Source organism: Cervus canadensis, chromosome 20, assembly GCF_019320065.1.
Source record: "Cervus canadensis isolate Bull #8, Minnesota chromosome 20, ASM1932006v1, whole genome shotgun sequence".
Lineage (NCBI taxonomy): Eukaryota > Metazoa > Chordata > Mammalia > Artiodactyla > Cervidae > Cervus > Cervus canadensis.
The window spans coordinates 21632382-21648972 of NC_057405.1; the positions used below are offsets into that span (position 1 = coordinate 21632382).

Below are 16591 nucleotides of genomic sequence, written 5' to 3' on the forward strand. Positions count from 1 at the left end.
CAGTGTAACAAAGAGCGATGGCAAGTGGTTGATGGAGACCCCCCACTACATCCATAGGAAGAAGCTTTCCTGGGCTACCTTGGGAGCCTAATTGCCTTGGGTGGCATCCTTTGGTGGGGAAAAGTTACTCCAAGGTTTAAAATCACTACTGTGTGACGTGTAACCAAGTTACAAACCATGGAGGAGGCAAAAGTGGAAGTGTATTCTGTGTGTGAGTTAAAAGCCAAATAGTAGTAGTAGGAGTTTAGTCAGTAAGTCATGTCCAATTCTTGTGACCCCATGGACTGTAGCCTTCCAAGCTCCTCTGTCCATGGGATTCTCCAGGCAAGAATACTGGAGTGGGTTACCATTTCCTTCTCCATAATTCTTTTATGCTAATGGTATTTTCTTTTTGTGATCAATCATTATTCCAATTCCAGATTTGTGGAAATCTCCAGAATTTTTAAAAAGAGTTTTGCTATCAGCAGAATTCCTTTTGGATTTTTCTTCTAAATTAGGAAAGCACGTCACTCTTCTCATTGTTACCTTTGGTTATGACATCAAAGCATATGTGCTTCAACTCAAAGAATTTACTTCTCTTTCTCTTTTTGTTTACTTTTCAAGGGAGCTGAAGGTTTGAGAGGCATTACCGGCGTAGCTGGCGAGAAAGGGGAAAAGGTAAAATGATGATGGTGATCATCAAAATCAATACACATACATGTTTAAGTTTTGGGCCATTTCAAAATATCTTCTTATCTTCAACAACATCACATTTTATTTCTTATTGGGTGTTTTGTAGAAGTTTGGTTAGGTTCTTACATTTCTGTTTTAAACGCAGATGACAGAAATGAGTCATCCACATGACACTGGTTATATACTGTGTGTCTTCAGTTATTGAGGGTAGGCAGGAGCAAGCAGGCTGTTGTATTTCATATCTTGTCATTGTCAGTAGTTGACTCTGACGCAGCACCTGGGGTGCAGGGCAGAGGCGGAGGAGGGTGGAGAAGGTGGGGAAGGCAGAGTGCCTGGCCAGACGGAGGAGGCGTTGCCAGTGGTGGAGAGGGCAGGGCAGGCATTGCTTGGCCGAGTGGATAACAAACGTGAAAACAGCTCAAACTTGAAAGTTCATGATGAGCTCAGAAATATTTTTCTTGCTCTGTGTGTGTGTGTTACATGAGTAAGGGGGTGTGTCTAACCTCTCTGTGATTTTAAGAAAATGGTCAGCACTTTTTTAGAAAGTCTATTCAGAAAACCCATTTGTAGGACTCCAGAAAATTAAGAAGAAGGCACTTTGCCCATCACCCTGTCTGACCCTCACCTCAGTCTTCACAGAACCTCTGAGACTAATCCTTGTTGCTCTACACGGAATCACATAGCCTGTCATTCACAACCAGAAAAGGATAACGTGCACACTGCCAGGGCTCAGTAAATGAACTCCAACCTTCTAGGAAAATAGGTGCACAGTTTTGTGGATTGAGGAATTGCTTTGTGAACAGTTCCTTCAGGGTCTTTTATTCCCAACTTTTTCTCTGTCTCCTTGGGTTTTCTCATTGTTCTTGGCTCCCTCTTCCATCTCCTCTGTAATACTTCTTTTCTAAAAGCATCGTGTTTTTAAAAACATATTTTTATATTTCTGTATTCATGTTACCTTAGGTAACATTTTGTTGGTACTCTGCTATTACTAAGTAACAAATCCCATTTAGTTTGAAGTTGCTGATACCCAGGCTTTTGCTTGTTTTCTGGTTTAAATCATCTCCTAAAATATGTGACCCTTATTTTGAAACCAATTACCCTTGTTGATATGCTCTTTATTTGAAGTATTTTGCTACTTGGTAGTTTTCAAAATTTTCTCATTGCCTCTGACTGTGGTCAGATTGCTTTCACTAAAAAGAAAAAAAGCTCTTCTGGTGAACTCAGACCCTTGCTGTGGTTACCTAGTAACAGCAGTTTGGGTCTGAGCTGGTGCTGAGCAGCAATGAGAGAGAGAGAGAGAGAGAGGCATCAAAGCCATTTCTGTAACATGAGGGCTGGCTCTGCTCCCTCCCAGCAACATGAGCTGTGAATTCAAAGGCTTTTTCAGGTCTCCCAAACCTCTTCCTTCCTGGTGGATGGAGAATGCCTTCTGCTCTATTCCAGTTTTTAGGGATGAAAGACTTTCAAGGCTCCGTGGTGCCTCTGCTTCTTCTTTGATGCTACCCATGTCTGAACCCTCTATCAAAGGTTTTCTAATTTTTAATTCTTATTGCAGACACCATCCACCTGGTTTTCTTGGCTTGACATCTACCCAATACCCCTTTGACTTTTTTAAAAAATATCTTTCATCATCTCCTCCTCCCAAGCCTGTTCATTAGGAGAGGGCTTGTTCCCTCCAAGTGCCCATCTGCCTTCTCATACGAGTGGTAAATGAGAAAAAGATTTCAACAAGGGGAGGGGGCTGTATTTTGCCATGTAGCATAGACGGAGAGCACTAAGATCCCATATTTTTGTTTTGAAATCATGTTTTGATCCGTATAGTGAAAATAAGGAAGGGATATGTACCACAGATAAGGCAGGCAGAGATAATTTCGTGATAATTAGAATTATAAAGCCCTGTAGTTTTTAGCCAGCATCTCTTGGTGGGGTGAAGCTGTTGTGCAGGAAACAGATCAATCACTTTACACAAACGGAACCTACTGTCTATTCAGGGTGGAAGAGGGGATGCTCACATCTTTTTTGCAGTTTATTCCTCCAAATCACAAGCCTGGAGTCCTGATTCTAGATCTGGGTGGGAATCCAGAGTCACAGAAACCACTTCTGGGTGTGGCAGCTGCAGGGTCCAGGGCGACTGCTATTTAGGTGGCGCCTTGGTCTTCATCATCAATGAATTCCCGCTGGGGTCCTGGGAACCCCAGAGCATGATGATCGAACCTTCCCAATAGGCTTTCCAGGTTCTCCCAGTAAGTAGCTCACATAAGCAATCAGGAGAGGGTGCTGTGTTTGTTCATTTAAGATATCCAAGGTGGTATCAAATGTTTGGTGTAGTGCTTTTGATGGAATGAGAAGATGTAAACCAATGTTTTCACCACTGAGGTTTCTGATGAAATACTCCTTGGGCTCACTGATGAATATCAGTATATACTGCAACACAAGACACAAAGCCTCTTTCTTATCTGGCTGTTGAAATTCTTTAGAAAGACTGAAGTACCCTCAGCGTGCATCACTGATCTTGAGTTCATTTTCCTTGACTTGTTTATTTGCAGGGCGCTCGGGGCTTAGATGGAGAACCTGGGCCTCAGGGGCTCCCTGGTGCACCTGTAAGTACTTTTCATGGGATCCACTGATAGATTTTTTAGCAATGATCAGTGGTAGATTTTTTGCTATTAATATATGTATGTATGTGTGCAGGTATCATTTATATATGAATCAAGTGGGAAAATGGGCAATAGTTTTTGTATTTATTAAAATTTTAAAAATTAAGTCAAGCATCTTTATTTTTTTCTTATGTACAGAGAAATGTTCTTCTGACTTGACATGGGTCTTGTTTTTCTCATAAGTTTAGTCAAATTGGTTGTTTTTTTTTTTTTTGCTTGCTGTGTTTTTTCCTTTCACTCTGGTTGCCAGGATGCCAGGAGTCACAGTAACTCTCTCATTTTGAGTTCTTGGGTAGTTCTGTGCTTTTCCTCTCATATGATTTCTGATCTCATTATTTGATATTTTGATGGTCATATGTAGATGTGTCCTTATTGTGGACTGCCTCACACCTTTTCTGGAAGTAAATAAACCAAAAAATGGTTCACTGATACTCATACCACATGAAAAAGTAGAAAAGGTATAAGTGGAATAGAATTTCCAACTGTCAAGTTCTGGTGGGAAAGAAGGAATGTAATTGGAGGATAACATCATAAGATCAAGCTGCAGACGTGTGCCAAGCAGACCTTAGAGGAAGGTGGACCTGCAAACACGTGCGAGATGGGATAGAGCAGCGAGGACAGGTAGGGAGCAGCCCTGTTGGGGTGATGGGGTGTGCTGCTGTGGGGCTGCCACTGCCTGAGTGCGGAGCTCCTGTTAGAAGATGAGCTGGAATAGACAAGGTAGAGGAACATTTTGGAGTGTCTTATGCCAATCTGGGCAATCGTAAGTGATCCGGTAGCAATCAGAAGCCGTTTGAGGTTTCAGAGCAGCTCAGCAATTCAACCAAAGCTGTATTTTAGGAAGACATGTCCTCTCATCTGTTACCACCTGATCATGTATCAACATCAACTGGATAGTTCTGACAGAAATCATTATTATTGACTGGAGAAGTAAGTAAAATATAGAGAAAAGGTTGGCAACTCATCCAAACCTCAACCCACCATGATAGTCAATGAGGCTAGAGGATGTGTGGACAAAGTGCCTGATGTCAAGGCTACCTGCAGTGTGTACCTTAATTTTATTATAGCTATTCATCCAAAGAGTGCAGAAGCATTATGCATTTACAGTAAAATCAATTGACATGTAAGTCTTGGTTATCTTTATGATAATATCAATTTTTAGGACAATATAATTTTTATAAAAAGGTTTCTTGAGGCATCCATGATAAATCAAAGCCATTGAGATGAAAGAGCAATGTAAGATAATTTGGACAGAATTTTATAATTTCAAAAGCCTATCAATAAGTTAATTCTGCTCACACGAACACAATTTTATTTTCGTGCAGGGTGACCAAGGACAGCGAGGACCTCCAGGAGAAATAGGTCCCAAGGGAGACAGAGTGAGTCGAATCCGCGTTAATCACCACCAGCATGGAGGTTGTGCAGATCTCCTTGACGTGACCTGAGTTCGCGCGGTAACTGTCTCTGTTCTGTCTCCTCCCTCTGCCCTGCAGGGCCCTCAAGGTTCTCCTGGAATTCCTGGTCTCCCTGGGCCCAAAGGGGACACGGTAAGTCCTGAGCTGTAGTCATCAAGCTCATTCTTCAAAGTGGTTATTGTAATAAAACTTTATAAAATAATGAAAGGAAGAGGGATGTGTTTCTAACGGACACTGTGTTTCTTTGTGCATCTTTAGGGCTTGCCAGGTGTGGATGGCCGTGACGGAATACCTGGAATGCCAGGAGCAAAGGTAGCCGTGCAATTTAGTCTAAGGGCGATGGGGTGGTCTCTGCCCTGGCCCACCAAGGAGCTTCCATCCTTATGTCACTGGGACATTTATTGAGCTGGCTTTGGCTTTTTTCCCTCCTTTTAGTTTTTTAAATCAAGGGTCAATTCAAAATTCTTAGAAGTCAGAAAGAGAAAGGCAAATACCATATAATATCACTTATATGTGGGGTCTAAAATATGGCACAGATGAACTTATCTACCACACAGAAATAGACTCACAGACATGGGGAACAGACTTGTTGCCAGGGGGAGAGAGATGGGGGAGGGAAGATCTAGCAGTTTGGGATTGGTAGACGCAAACTATTACATGAAGAATGGATAAACAGTAAGATCCCACCGTACAGCACGGGGAACCAGGCCCAGTCTCCTGGGATTCGCCATGATGGGAAAGAATATTAAAGAGAATCTATACATGTGTATATTAGTCACTTGCTTGTACAGCAGAAGTTAATACAGCATTGTGAATCAACTATACTTCGATTAAAAAAAACACCAAAAACAAAAAGAATGCTTGTTTTCCGAAGCTCAGTAAAACTGCCTTGTTGATGAACATAGGCAGAAGGAAATCACATATTTTGATGGCATTTCCATCCTAAATCCTATCCCACCTTCCCATCCTGAACAAGGTCACATTATAAAAGTGCACGTAAGGTCAGCTGTGCGGATAACCCTTCTACTTAGAAGGTTTTTGTCTTTCCTTTTCTTAAAAGGAAGACAATAGTTCATGCAGGTTCAACAAAAACTTTTTTTTTCAGGGGGAACCAGGGAAACCCGGGCCTCCTGGTGAAGCAGGTTTGCAGGGATTACCTGTAAGTATTCGAGTATTTAAATGTTGATTGATTTATATACATATTTTGAACATATGCATTTGAGGGGGAAACATTGTATATTTTGATAAGTTCTAGGGAAGAAAAGATGCTTTAATTATGTGTTTTTACAGTTGTACATTTTTGTACTTTTTCTCTGAATAACTAGTTAAACCACACTAAGATTTAAGTTTATATTTTGCATCTGTTCCTCTGTTTAGTTCAGTCAATTTTCTTTATATCATTTCACCAACCCTGAGCTGTGGTCCAGTCTTTATACTTCCTCCTTCTTGAACCAGTTCTGAAGCCCTAGGACCAGGGTTGAGACATAAGGTTGAGAGTATGTTCAGGGAACCATGTGAGCTATGAGATTTCATCTTTTGATTGTGTGCTATTTTGAATTATTCAGATTGGTGTTTTCCTGCATTACTGTGGCTGGAAGTTCATATAGATTATCCCATGTGTTTTCTTGACTCTTTGGAGGCACATATTTCAAGTTAAAGGGGCTACTTGGTAATGTTGAGGACTGCCCTCCAGTTTATTATGATATCTGTCACTTAAAAAATAATTAGAGAATATTAGGCCTCTGGATAGCACCAAGTCTCAGTTAGACCCAGCATTTTCCTGCCATTTTGTTTTTCTTCTTGCAGCTTAGTGTTTTTGACAGGTTCCTGTTTTGTATTCTGTACATGAGATCATGCCAGAAGAGTTCACGTTGACCTGAAAATTCTACCAGATTCTAATTTGAAAGTTCATCCTTAAAAAGTGACTTTAGTAAAGTTCATCCTTAAAAAGTGACTTTAGTTTAGAGTTAGAATTTGCTTCCAGGGTGTTCAGACATAACAAGCCAAAGTCTCGTGGCTTGTGGATAGGTCTGTAGTCTGTGGCCTGTGGATATTGTGCATAGGTCTGTAACTTCAGAACTGGGAAACTAGGGGGGCTCTCCCCCAAACTGCAGCTTTGAGGTCGTCACGATGCCCTCAGCCCCTTGGCAGTGTGCAGTGGACTTGGCATCTCATGGGTTGTCAGATGAGGTGATTGAACATACATTCCATGTGCATTCTTTCAGGGTATACCTGGAATTCCTGGCGCAAAGGGCGTGACTGGTGAAAAGGTAAAAGATGAAAACTTTGCAATTAATATTTTTCTCTACTTTCATTATTTTGCTGATGTACTTTGTTTATCATTTAAAATAGTTCCAACCTGCCTTTGAATTTATATTTGACCTTAGGGAGAAATCAAAGAGAACTGCAGTGGCAGAAAGAGTACTTTGACAAAGTGTTACTGATCAGACTTCCTTCTTGAAAGAGTCATCAGTTGCCAGTGTAAAACAGAGAAGCTTTCATTGCTCTTTACCACTTAAAACAGGGAAGATATCATTAAGCCACAGAGGTTTTGTCAATGGATATTAAGATGATTTAGCTGAAACTTAAAGATATTAAGCATATTGTTCACAGAATAATCAATGTTAAGTGCTTATATGCAAGCACTTAAAAACAATAGCCAAAAGAAAAAATTAAAGGGACAAAATATAGCTTTACTTTAAATAAAACATCCACTGTGACTAGCATAGAAATTGGTCACAATTGGATTACTTGGCTCCAGCCTTTCAGTTGTAGTGGCCCAGACAGTCTTGAGCTGAGGCGCCCCCCAGTAGCAGACCATGAGCAATTGATGGTGGAGATGGCATCCCAGATACCTGCCTTCCCCGGAGCTTGCTGGCACATCCCTTGCTTCCTCATGTTGGCATGATCCTTTATTTACAGTTTTAGTGGTGTTGCTGTGAGGTTAAAAGGCTCAAAGAAGTGTATTGGAGGTGGAAATGATAAAGAAAGGCATATATAATTAATATTGTAAAAAGAAAAAGCCTCTCTTATTCTTGTCTGGCTAAAGACCTTCCTTTTTTGATATTTGACCTTCACTTTTTAACATTTTTGAAACTTTTGAAACTTCTAGGAATGACAAAACAGTATCCTAAATCTAAAGAACTTTGATGTATACACCAAGAGAGAGAGTCTACATCCTCCCAAATTCTCAGTGTAAAATCAGGAAGTTAATGCTGTTTAAGTGTAAGAAAGGCCTGGTCTGGGCAAGTCAGGTTGATCATTCTGCTTATTTACTTTCTGAATTAGTCTGAATTACTGTATTCTACCTTCAGGGTAACACAGGTGCTCCAGGGAAGCCCGGTCAATTGGGGAATTCTGGCAAACCGGTAAGGTGTCCTAAGTTTCCTTTTCATGCCTTGTAACCTGTTGTCCTGGCGAAGCAAAGTGTTAGGGAGTGTAACTCTTTCTCTGCCTGCCTTCTTCATAACAGGGCCGCCAGGGGCCGCCCGGAGAAGTGGGACCCCGAGGACCCCGGGGCCTTTCTGTGAGTACCCCTTCTGTGCAGACCCCTCCCAGGCTGCCTCCTCTGCTCCCCCCTCCCTCCCTCCCTCCTTTCTTCTTTTATTCATTCATCCAGTCACTCATCCACAAATGCCTTCTGACATTTGCTAACCCAGATTAACCAATGAGACAGGAATGCTGTTTAGATATACAGTGTGCTCTTTTCTCCAGAAAGTGGAAATAAAGATGAAATATGTTAAAAAGGAAACTTGATGACTTTCTACTCTCATCCTATGTTGAAGGAAGTATTTTACCGTAATATAAATCAGCTCTATTGAGATATTATTCATATACTATATAATTCACCCATTTAAAGTGTGCGATCCATTGAGGTTGGTACATTTGCAGAATTGTGCAGCCGTCACCACAGTCTGTTTTAAAATGTTTTCATCACCTCAAAAAGAAACTTCAGATCCACTTGCAGATTCAACATTTCCCCTCCTTCCCTTTTAACCCTAGAAAACCACTCATCCACTTTCTATGGATTTGCCTGTTCTGGAAATTTCATATTAATAGAATCATGCAATATGTGGATTTTTTAATGACTGGCTTCTCTCAGCATAATGCGTCAAGGTTCTTCTATGCTGCACCATGTATCAGTACTTCATTCCTTTTTATTCTCAAATAACATTCAATTTTATCAGTTCAATTCAGTTCAGTCGCTCAGTTGTGTCCGATTCCTTGCGATCCCATGAACCGCAGCACATCAGGCCTCCCTGTCTATCACCAACTCTCGGAGTTTACTCAAACTCGTGTCCATTCAATTCTATAGACACACCTTATTTTATTCATCCATTCAGCCATTGATGGGCATCTGGATTATTTCCACTTTTTGGTCCTTATGAATAATGCTTCTGTGAACATTTTTCTACAGGTAGAAAATGTAGACTTTTTTGCACAGACCTGTTTTACTTCTTTTGAGTACCTGTGTAGGAGAGGAGTTTCTGCGTCATGCAGTAGCTCTATGCTAATCTTTTGAGAACCTGCCACGCTTCTTTCACTGTGAGTTTGTGACCCATGCATTTATTTTGCAGCAAATATAGCTATGTACATTTTCTCACTAGATACAGTTTAACCCTTAGAGAGGAACTGATGCACTCAATTTTAACTTTAAAAAAATTCTTCGTTGTCTTCATTTTAAGTTCTTGTTTTCAAAGCCTTCTGGGTAACAAAAACAACTCCAAGTGAGAACACAGAAACGTCTCCAGGCATCATTGTTGCTTTTTTTCCCCCACTTTATTTATTTATTTTTGACTGAAAGATAATTGCTTTGCAGAATTTTGTGGTTTTCTGTCATACACCAACAAGAATCAGCCATAGGTACACCACCATTACATTTTAAAGAGCGTTTCTTGAGCATGTTGAGTGAGGGTTTTCATGCTTCAGAAAAGTGAAATATCCCAGTTGAGAGTGGAACTTCTATCATATATCTGTCCACTGGCTTCTATCAGGCGGTTTCCAGACGTTTCTCTGCAGCCAAAGAAGCTAGCTCCTGCCCCTCACGCCTCACTTACCCTTTTCTCCTCTCTGGCTGGAAGTCTGTGAATTTCTAATTAAAATACTTTCCCTAAGTTGACTGTCAAAGGAATGAGGTCAGAGCTTGATCGCATTTCTAAAATTACAGAAAGATTGAACACTGTGGGGGAGGGGCGCAGGAGCCTTAGGAAAGTGGACTGGCACATGTCATATTCGTGTTATAGAGCAGAGAACTGAGTACAGTACTGCTGATGGCGGACCCCCTGCAGATGGCGGGACCCCCTGCAGATGGCGGGACCCCCTGCAGAAGGCCGGGCCCCCCTGCAGTTGGCAGGACCCCCTGCAGAAGGCAGGACCCCCTGCAGATGGCGGGACCCCCTGCAGATGGCCGGGCCCCTGCTGATGGCAGGACCCCCTGCAGATGGCGGGACCCTGCAGATGGCCGGGCCCCTGCTGATGGCAGGACCACACACTAAACACAAGCCTCGTGGGTGGAGTGGGCTTGGCCCATCCCCAGCTTAGGACTATGGGATGTAGAAACCAATGGACCTGAAGCCAAAAGGAGATGGGTTGGGGGCGGTGTTTCATCCTCTCAAGGTGGGGAGGCAGCTCAGAGGGAGTATTGGTTGTGTAAGTTTTCGAGCCTCACTGCAGTTTTGATTGTTCGGTTTCTGTAAGCATCCGTATTCTTCCCACCATTGCCCTGGCGTGTGCATACTTAGTCACTTCAATCCTGTCGGACTCTTTGTGATCTGGGCTGTAGCCCGCCAGGCTCCTCTGTGCATGGGATTCTCCAGGCAAGACTACTGGAGTGGGTTGCCATGCCCTCCTCCAGGGGATCTTCCCAACCCAGGGATCAAACCCGCATCTCTTATATCTCCTTCGCTGGCAGGCAGGTTCTTTACTGCTCGCATCACCTGGGAAGTGCTGTCTCCTCACTGAGGCTCAAAGCCATGGTGTTCCTCCTCCATCACATTCCTACCCGCAGGGGGACCTGCTCATTCGACCACTGCGTCTTTACGGCCTCCCACCTGCCTCTTCTTTTGAAGCCCGTTTCCCACTGCTCCCCACTGGCGGCCCTCCCACCCCAGCTCAGGTGGTCCCCCCACTGCTCGGTTACTGCAGCGTTTCCTGATTTGCCTTTCCTGCTCACATCTTTCCTTCTTCTGCCCGCGTCTCCCAGCAGGATGCTCCTGGTATTTAGGCCAGGATAGGTGTTCCTGCTCCAGGACTCTGGCACGGGCGGGGGAGTGTCCTGCATCGCCAGAACTCCAACCGTGTCCCCACAGTCCTGAGAGCAAACACAGAATCCTGGAGAAGAATAGGACTTCACATCTGCACGCACCTCCAGGATGATCTTTGCAGAGCATGGTTTCCCTCATCACTTCTCTCCTTCCTTTAAAAACCTTCAGTGGGTTTCCACGGACAATGAAAGAGTCTGAAATCCTAAAGTGTCTGTTTCTCCTCTAGTTTTATTTCCCCTTTCTCCCTTGCTCAGAGCCTGTGTTCCAGCTAAGCTCAACTTCATGCTAATTCCAAAATACTCTCTATACTTCTTAGTCTGCCTGTTTATACTTTGTGACACCCTGCAATTGGAATGGGTTTTTCCCCTACTTCTCTAACTCAACATGCCATGTGTCCTCCTAGATATGACTGAAGTGTTAATTCTGCAATGGAGTCATCTCTTATGATGCCCTACTCCTCTGAGAGACATGATCTCTCCTTATTCTGAACCTGTAACCCTTGGTCTGTTTTTGCCCCCATGGTGTGGCTGCTGCAGAAAGGCAGGGACCTGTCTGATCCATGTTTGTGTTCCCTATGTCTTTTTATTCAGGGCCCACTGTAAGGTTGTACTCAATAAACATTCTTTGAAATGCATTGGATGGGAGGGATGATGACTTTTGCCATGCTGCTTCTGTCTACAATAACTGACTTCTCACCTACTATAAACTTTTCAGAAGAGTATCACGGGAGATTATAAATATTATAGTTCTGGAGCAGAGTTTTAACACCAAATCTACTTACTGAAAGAGACATGTGTTCTTTCATTTTACACCATTAAATTCATTTTCATAGGTAAGTTCCTGCCTTGTCAACTATTTTTCACAAATTTGATCAGTTTTCCCTGCATATCTCAAGTTGGGAAGCTGAGTAGAAGAAATGGAACCCACTTCTGATGTGTCCTATGAAAGAATCAAGGCTAACTGAAATGTGTCTTTGAAGTTGTGTTCCCCACTTTCCTCACCATTGTTCCACCAATTTCTGCCAATGCCACAGCAAAAAATATTGGAGTTTTGGCATCTCCAGTGATTACACACGAGCACATATCTTTTCCACTTGGCTTGTGTTTCTGGCTTTTTCCGTTATACTCCACTACAGGGTCTACACCCGCATCTGGGTGACTCCTGGGACCCAGAGCTGGAAGGTGGCTGGGACCTCTGCTTTGGTGTTACTGAGTAGTGGCTTCTGGTCCATTTTCCTCTTCCAGGCTTCGCAGAACTTGCCAGAGCTTTTGTCTAGTGGGTTGGGTTTGCTCTGCTCTTGTGATTTTGACTGGGATGAGTGCCATGCTGATCTATCCCAGGTTTTCTGAAGTTTATGCACTCCTGGAGTGTGCGGAAGCCTGTCTTGTTTCTCTTGACGTCCCCTACCCTGACCCCATCAGCAGTAGCTTCAACACAGAGGTCCCGCTTGGTGAGCTGCTGACTGATCCACCTTCTTGCCCCGCCAGGCTCTGGAGTGTTCCCCGCCAGTGCTTTATGGAGCAGCTGTGATGGTTACAGTGTGAGCAGATGGTGGCCTGCCTCTGTGTGTGAGGAGATAGTTAAACCTACATTAGAGAGAACTATAAACTATCCAATGTGGTAAAACTGAATAGATTTTAAAAATACTTTTATGACAAAATTATCCTTCTAGTAGGACTAATATGATCTTCAGGTGTTACTATGAAAAAGATTTGTAAAAGCAACAGTCTTTAGGAATCATAACTGATCTTCTAGGCTAAACATATTTTTGCCAGAAAGCGGCACTTAGTGTTTAATGCAGACTAAGTATAGTGATAGTTTCCCACATCTGAAACTGCAGAGGTCCTGAGCGTAATGTTCGTTTTTCAGCGAGTTAGCATTTTGGGTAATCAAGCAGATCTATCAACCAACACAATCTAGAGTGCAGCAGAGTAAGGCCCACTCTTTTGGTAAAAAAACTATGACAGCCCAAGTGTAATAAAATTGATTTTTTTTCTGTGATATTTTAGAAGTCTGATAGTTCCATTTTGAAAAGGAGACTTCCGTATTGAAGTATCCATTTGTAGTTATTGAAACGAACTTTGCAAAGTAGCTGCTAGTGTTTGCTTATAAAAAGAGTGCCTTCTTGGTGATCAGTGGTCTTGACAGAAACTCAAAAAATGAGGACTAGAGACTTTTTTCCCCAAACACAACCTGTGCTTTTAAAGAAATTTGGGAGGTTTGAAAGGCAAAGAACATTTAATGAATCATTTGATTGAAAACCATAGTTTTGACTGATGTCTTTATTCTTAGATAAAACCTTGGATGAGCATGGTGGTTGGTGGTTTAGTCCCTAAGTCACGTTCAACTGTTGCGATCCCATGGACTGTAGCCTGTCAGGCTCCTCTGTCCATGGGATTCTTCAGGCAATAATACTGGAGTGGGTTGCCATTTCCTTCTCCAGGGGATCTTCCTGACCAGGAATTGAACTTGGGTCTCCTGCATTACAGAGAGATGGTTTACCAACTGAGCTATGAGGATGAGCATAGTAACTAGCATATCTGTGGTGCTTACTATGAGCTGGATATTGTTCTAAGTACTTCGTGTATCTATTTAATGCTCTCAAAACCCACTTAACAGATGAGGAAACAGATGAAGAGCTTCCCTGTAGCTCAGATGATAAAGAATCTGCTTGCAATTGCAGGAGACCCAGGTTTGATCCCTGGGTTGAAAAGATCTCCTGGAGAAGGGAATGGCAACCCACTCCAGTGTTCTTGCCTGGAAAATCCCATGGACAGAGGAGCCTGGCGGCTACAGTCCACGGGGTGGCAAAGAGTCGGACACGACTGAGCGGCTGACACTATTGCTGCTAGCGCAGAGGGGTGACTGAGCTGGTGCGCAGCAGGGCTGGACTTCAGACCCGGTCCTGGGGCTGAGTGTCCAGATCCTCATCTCTACCCTCCAGGGCCTCCAAGGTCAAGGCTCTGCTGGACATCTTCTGTTTGAAGTTAGCTTGGCAAATTCTAATAACACCAAACATGTTTAGCAAATTTAAGAGTTTAGTGTTTATGGAACTTCTGCAGTGAGCCTTCAACAAAAGTCTAAGTAAAGCTGGTAAAGACATTCAAACAGAACACGACCCCCAACAGATTCCTGGGTCTCACCCCAGACCTTCGGCATCAGGACTGGTGGGCGGTGGGGGGGAATAGAGAGGTGGGCTGGTGAAGACACCAGTCAAATATATTTCTAACATCTCCTTAGGGGATTCCGATGCACAGGCAGAGTTGGCAATTACTGGTGGAAGTCTGCATCTTTTTTAAAGCTTTGATTGACTTCTTAAATAGAGATGGATTGGCAGATGTATCTTAACATGTTGGATACACATATGGTGGCTCAGAGCACTCAAGAGAAAAAATAGAGCATTTTTTTTAATGGTCTTCATATTTTCAGTGGTAGGATTTTGCCTTTTGTTCTGGTTCCTTCCAAATCTCTTGTTAAAAGCTGTGACTTTTGTCGTGACATTTGTAATATCAGCTGTGTGGCAGAATAACTATTTCCCTACCAACCTCCCTGGCCACATCTGAAAATATGGTTTCACTACAGCTGTTGAAACATTAGAGATTTATCATTTATTTAGCACACGTGTGGTTACCAGGTTAGGGTGAATGGCTCTCTGCAGGATGTATTTAGTTTAACCTGTGTTTTTAAAGATTACTGTTTCTGTCTTGATTGCTCATGCTCATCTTAGTTACAGGTGAAATTAAAGAACTAAGGGGAAGAATATGCATGTTTTTAGAACACATAGAAATCTTAAGAATGGCCAAGACAATATCTTGCCCTAACTTTTGTAGCTGTTTGGTCATTGTGAAAATAAACATTAACTTTTTTTTTCACAGTAAAATAATTTCTATAGAAATGCCTAAGTTCAGAATGGCAAAGGATTTATAGAATGGAAGTAGAATAAAAATAAAGACCCACATGCCATGTGTTTGTGCAGGGGTAGGAGAGGGACTGCTCAACATTTCACCCACCCCTCCCTCAGTCCTATGTGTGTGGCCCTGTCGTGGCTGTGGGTCAGCAGAGTGGGCCACCTAGATTGGGTTCTTAGCTCTTCATTGGTTTTACCAAGGGCTGCCAGGGCTTGGAAAAGACTAGGAACTGAATAATAACAGCTCGTGAAAGACCGAGAAAATAAGGTTCCAGCAGAGAAAATCTTTGCCTTTGCCTGGAAACATGATTAATCTCTCAAAAAAGTAAGTGAAAGGTTACATAATCCTTTATTTTCATTTAGCCCTTTGGTTTATGGAAGACAAAAAAGGGTGTATCAATCACCTTTGTCTTGGATAGGATGGCATAATGGTTCATTTACTTAGAAATGAATACTTGAGGTTGTTTCAAGAACCTTGCTTTCCCTTTCTGATATAATTAACTATGTTTTCCACCAGTGACTATTAATTGTTCTGTGAATTAAGGTCATTTTATCCCAATGATATTTAGGATCTTTATCAGGGTGCAATTCAGAAATAATTAGAAAATGCCAGCAGAGTTGATATACTGAAGAAAATCTACCTGGAACTTCAAAGTGCTGGAGCAAAGTGATGGGGTGAAGCCCAACCTTTATGTTTAGAGACACAGAGAAGAATCTATCACAGTGGCTGGCTTTCACTTGACTTGCCTCTTTCTAGCATCTGTTCTCATGAGGCACTGCTTTGGGCTTCCATGCTGCTCTCAAGGGTTAAGGACCAATGTGTCATTCAAACTCACACATTAGACAGAACATTCATATGAAAGTTTTTGTAAAGCACTTCACTGTCCTTCACTGTCTCTTGGAGTTTGCTCAAACTCATGTCTGTTGAGTCGGTGATGCCATCTAACCATCCTCTGTCACTCCCTTCTCTTCCTCTCCTCAATCCTTCCCAGCCTCAGGGTCTTTTCCAGTGAGTTGGCTGCTCTTTGCATTAAGTGGCCTAAGTATTGGAGCTTCAGCTTCAGCTTAAAGGATTTAAGAGCATTTTGTTTAAATCACCTATAAGTCATAAGAAACGGCTATCATGAAATTATAGCTCATAGAGGCTTGTAATTTGGCAGACATTTCTTGATCCTTTAGAGCAACTGAAAATGCAGAAAGTTTATGGACTTTGACATTTTGTTCTTTTTATAGATGAATGCATAGCGTATGGGTCAGATCAGGATAATCTTCTTTATTTTTTATTTTTATTTTATTTTATTTTTTTTTCCAGGATTGATAAGAGCCATTTTGTATTATCCCGAACCTCCTCTCGACCTATACTTGTCTCATGCATCCCACCTGGGCTGGTGATAAGATAGTATACATGCTGCTATCATGAAATTATAGCTCATAGATGGCTTGTCAATTTGGCAGTACCATTTCTTGATCCTTTAGAGCAACTGCAAACTAGTAAATGCAGTGTGGAGAAAGAAATAGAACTGCCATATGGACTTACACACTGAGGAAACCAAATCTGAAAGAGACACGTGCACCCCAATGTTCATCACAGCACTGTTTATAATAGCCAGGACATGGAAGCAACCTAGATGCCCATCAGCAGATGAATGGATAAGGAAGCTGTGGTACATATACACC

The 16591-nt window shown here is 42.4% G+C and overlaps 1 protein-coding gene across 1 annotated transcript in view; it reads left to right on the plus strand.

Moving 5' to 3' along the window:
• COL9A1 (collagen type IX alpha 1 chain) overlaps window positions 1-16591 on the plus strand; it is a 90351-nt gene that overhangs the window by 46043 nt on the left and 27717 nt on the right. Inside the window, exons 20-28 of the mRNA XM_043439001.1 lie at window positions 604-657; window positions 3219-3272; window positions 4655-4708; window positions 4823-4876; window positions 5003-5056; window positions 5850-5903; window positions 6970-7014; window positions 8059-8112; window positions 8217-8270. Coding sequence (XP_043294936.1) covers window positions 604-657; window positions 3219-3272; window positions 4655-4708; window positions 4823-4876; window positions 5003-5056; window positions 5850-5903; window positions 6970-7014; window positions 8059-8112; window positions 8217-8270 — 477 coding nt within the window. The remainder of the gene's footprint in view (window positions 1-603; window positions 658-3218; window positions 3273-4654; window positions 4709-4822; window positions 4877-5002; window positions 5057-5849; window positions 5904-6969; window positions 7015-8058; window positions 8113-8216; window positions 8271-16591) is intronic.